This window comes from Hordeum vulgare, chromosome 7H, assembly GCF_904849725.1.
Source record: "Hordeum vulgare subsp. vulgare chromosome 7H, MorexV3_pseudomolecules_assembly, whole genome shotgun sequence".
Lineage (NCBI taxonomy): Eukaryota > Viridiplantae > Streptophyta > Magnoliopsida > Poales > Poaceae > Hordeum > Hordeum vulgare.
The window spans coordinates 536,955,132-536,959,144 of record NC_058524.1 but is presented as its reverse complement, the minus strand read 5'-3'; the positions used below and the strand labels follow the sequence as shown (position 1 = coordinate 536,959,144).

At 48.8% G+C, this 4,013-nt stretch overlaps 1 protein-coding gene across 1 annotated transcript; it reads right to left on the bottom strand.

Moving 5' to 3' along the window:
- Positions 1-202: 202 nt before the first annotated feature.
- LOC123410117 (peroxidase 2-like) lies at positions 203-1,475 on the bottom strand. The gene has a single exon (XM_045103006.1). It carries the CDS (start codon positions 1,377-1,379, stop codon positions 405-407), a length of 975 nt encoding a protein of 324 aa, XP_044958941.1. The 5' UTR covers positions 1,380-1,475; the 3' UTR covers positions 203-404.
- Between the last annotated feature and the right edge of the window lie 2,538 nt (positions 1,476-4,013).

Here is a 4,013-nt window from a genome sequence, read left to right as displayed (position 1 = left end):
TGCTAAGTTCCTCCCCATTGTGACCAGCCTAAGTCTAGCATTTTTGTTTGCATGGCTTATTGAAAGAGAAGATTGTAAATGCATTGCTTAGTGGGATGATGAGGTGGATACTATGCATGTTGAGAGAATTAATTGGGATCAATTTCTTAAGAATGTAAGATAGGATTAGAGGAGTTGTCAACAAAAATAAAACATTTGGGTGTGGGTATGGTATAGAAAATCCACTCTCGGCTTAAGCCACCATTCCTTTCATACCAATCACCAGCCAAAGAGTTTTGAAGAGTTGAGACAACAAACAAATTACACGCGCAAAATTCAACGGAAGTCACAGGTAGGTGACCTCACCAGTGCGAAAACTAACGTGCACAAACAAATGAAATGAGACGCCATGCATGATGGTTGGTTCAGTGGTTGACGACCCTGCAGTTCCTCCTGATCTCTCCCTGGTTACCGGTCTTCACTTCGATGGCTCCCATCTTGACCATCGCCTTGTTAAACTTGGCCTCCCATTGCCCGGGAATGTTGGCACTGTCGCGCACCATCTGGGTCGTGGCCGACGTAGCAAGAAGAGCGGCATCCGACGTGAAGAGCACCTTGTGCGCCAGGACGTTCTTGTAGTACTTGTTGTCGAGCGCGTTGGGGGTCACCACGTCCTGGTTCACCGTGGGATCGTTGGCCGGGCTTGGGCTAGCGGGGCATTGCCTCCTCAGCACGTTGGCAAAGCCAGTGTTGATGTCGGAGGGGACGTCGAGACGATCGGAGACGAAGGATGAGCAATGGGACACCCCAATGCTGTGGGCGCCAGAGAGCACGACCATGTCCTCCGCGGTGAGGCCCTTGGCGGCGAAGCTGGCGATGAGCTGGTCGAGGTTGAAGAACGGGGGCGGCAGGTTGTCGAGAGCTTCCGTGGAGTTGGAAATGCGCCCGTCGAGGCGGCCCGCCGGCATGTTGATCTTCATCGTCATCCTGGTGAGGAAGTAGGCTGCGTCACGGCCGGCGAAGGCGACGATGTCCGCGCAGGAGACGACGCCGGGGCATGCTTTCTCGACGGCGTCCTTGGCCGCGTCGATCACCTCGAAGCCCCGGAGGCTGGGGAAGTTGGGAGGGCTCAGCTTCTCCGGCTGCGGGTTAGCCGGCGTCGGGTCGAGGAGGACTGAGCCGTCGCATCCCTGCACGAAGCAGTCGTGGAAGAACATGCGGATGAGCCCGGCGCCGATGCCGGCGTTCTTGTAGACGAACCTCTTCACCTCGTCCCTCACTATGGCCTCCACGCGGGGGCATGTCTTCTTGTAGTAGCCCACCTGCAGGCCATGGCACGCGGACGACAAAAGCAATGCGCATGTCAGCGCAATAGAAAGCTTAAGCCAGGCGGTAGCCATTGTCTTCTCAAGCTGTTAACTGTAAGTTTATCAGGCTTTGTGTCCTGTCAATATCGAGAGTGTGTGATTGACCGCTGAGATGTTGCTCGTAAGGTAGGGCTATTTATACGTGCATCCACAGATAACTAATATCGCGATAATTGATCAGCACGCAGTGATCTAGCTGTTATGGCTTATGGAACATGGAGGCTGCTGGAATTCAATTATATATAGTGCTTCTCTCCCGTTTGTTAACTGCAAGTCTGCAACCGTCCTTTTCTTGTCTGGTTTGCTATGAATCAAACAATTTGTCATTTCCTGATAAGCATGTTGTCGCCAGCGAGGTATGAATGTATGCTTGTACGTTAGGATAACTTTCATATTGTTAGCACCAATATAACTGGGATTAAGATACGAACAAGGACTGAGAATGTTGGTGTTCCGTGTGGCTACCTTATGCCTGACAGGTCACGACATTCATTCTTAAACATGGCAGTGTGATGTCTTTTGCCTCTTGCACACGCATATGGTTTTTGGCTTCCAGCTCTTTATAGACCGGGTTGTTGCCGAACCAAATTCTTGATTTGCTCATATGGAGTATGCTTGCAGGCAGCACATGGTGAGTCGGTTGCATGAAAATGCAGGGTGGACAGTTTGCCTATATCACATGCATGGGAATCGATCAGTTTGGCCTTTGACTTTTCGGAATGCGCTGATTAGGTATGTAATTTTTTTTCGTCTAAATTTTTTTGCAACCAGCGTTCATATTTGCTATAAGCTTTTTTTATTTGCTACATCTGTTCACTAAAAAAGTTGCATCCACGGTTGGTTGCAACTCGAGTTCGTTTGATTTTTGCTACAACCGTGTTCATTTTTTTCTACAACGGGCATCATGTTTTGCAGCAACTGTTCATTAAAAAAATTGCATACACGTTCACGTAGATTTTTGCTATAATCGGCGTTTGACTTTTGCTACCACGCACCATCAACTTCTTTTTTTGCTACGATCACGTAGATATTTTTTTTGCTACAATTTTTTTTGTTGCAACCGTTGACGAAAATTGCTACATTCCATCGAAATTTTGCTGCATCGGGAAAAAATGTTGCATAAAGATCTAACGGTGCGGACGCGCGGCGGTTGATGGATTGTGCGTCCCACGCGTGGCCGACCGAAAGTTTCGGCCGACGCGCCGGCACAGAGCACTGGCCTTTGACTTTTGTAGAATCAACTCGCTCGTCGGCTATAAGGCAACCCCGTGCCCAAACCGGACACCACATTTCTCCACGCGATGTAGGAACCGGTCATTTAAAGTCGTTCACATATGTTCGGTTACATTTTGAATTTTTTTTAACATAAGTAAATAAATTTTATGTATATTTAAACTTACTGGACAATATTCGTTCATACTTGAATAATTTTACATAAAACCAGATGTTTTTCATCTAAACCGGAACAAATTCGTTACAGTAAACATGTATTAATTAGACCGGACCCTAAACCTAGTCTAGAATAACTGCCGGCGACTATTCCGCATTTCCTATTGTCAATGAGTCCCAAAAAATGAAGCTCCGCCTCTCCCGTTTGCTTCGGGCTAATTGGGTAACGATAACGAGTTCCCTAAGATTGGCTTCAACGGTTAGAGGGGTGTGTTAGTCTTCATGCGATACAAGCGTTAGCGACCTTGCATGCCCTACACTTCCTCGTTGCCGACTGAGCATGCGGACCTGCCGGCATCATGGTCATGGTGACGCGGCGCAGCCATGGCAGAGATGACAACCTCGTCCTTGTCCTTGCTCTTGCCGAACACCTCATTTGTCGCCTCGCCGAACTCCTTGAAGGCGGCTTCTAACTCCGCCTCGCATTGGCGGTACCGCCAGAGGTCGCCGCGGATGTTGCTGGAGGAGTGATAGGATTTGATCAATGCCTCAAGCTCGGGCACACCGCGTCCGGCGTTATGGTCGTGCCAGCGACGAGTTGCTCCTCCGCGCGTCTGTGCTCATCGAGGAGGTGTGCGTTGTACACCTGATCGGCATGCGCCTGGGCCGGCGAGGAGGATGGCGTCGGCTTGTCGTCCGATGCATCCTTCACTGGGACGTTCGCAGTACCGGCCTCTGCAATAGTAACACTCTCCTATTTCTGCTCGGACGAGAGGCTATCTGCTACCTCTTGAGCTTGCGTTGGTTTTTCCCTTGAAGAGGAAAGGGTGATGCAGCACAGTAGGGATAAGTATTTCCCTCAGTTTGAGAACCAAGGTATCGATCCAGTAGGAGTATCAAGATGAGGCACCAATGTACCAGCGCAAAAACAAACAAAGTTGCACCCAACGCTATAAAGGGGTTGTCAATCCCTTAACGATTATTTGCAAGGTGAGAACTGAAGGTGGAAAGAGCAACAAAGTAAAAGTGTAGATCTGAAAATATGATGTGAAGTAGACCACGGGGCCATAGTGTTCACTAGAGCCTTCTCTCATGATAGCAAGTATTAGGGTGGGTGAACGAATTACTGTCGAGCAATTGATAGAATCGCGCAAAGTCATGATGATATCTAAGGCAATGATCATACATATAGGCATCACGTCCGAGACAAGTAGTCTGATACTGTCTGCATCTACTACTATTACTCCACACATCGACCGCTATCCAGCATGCATCTAG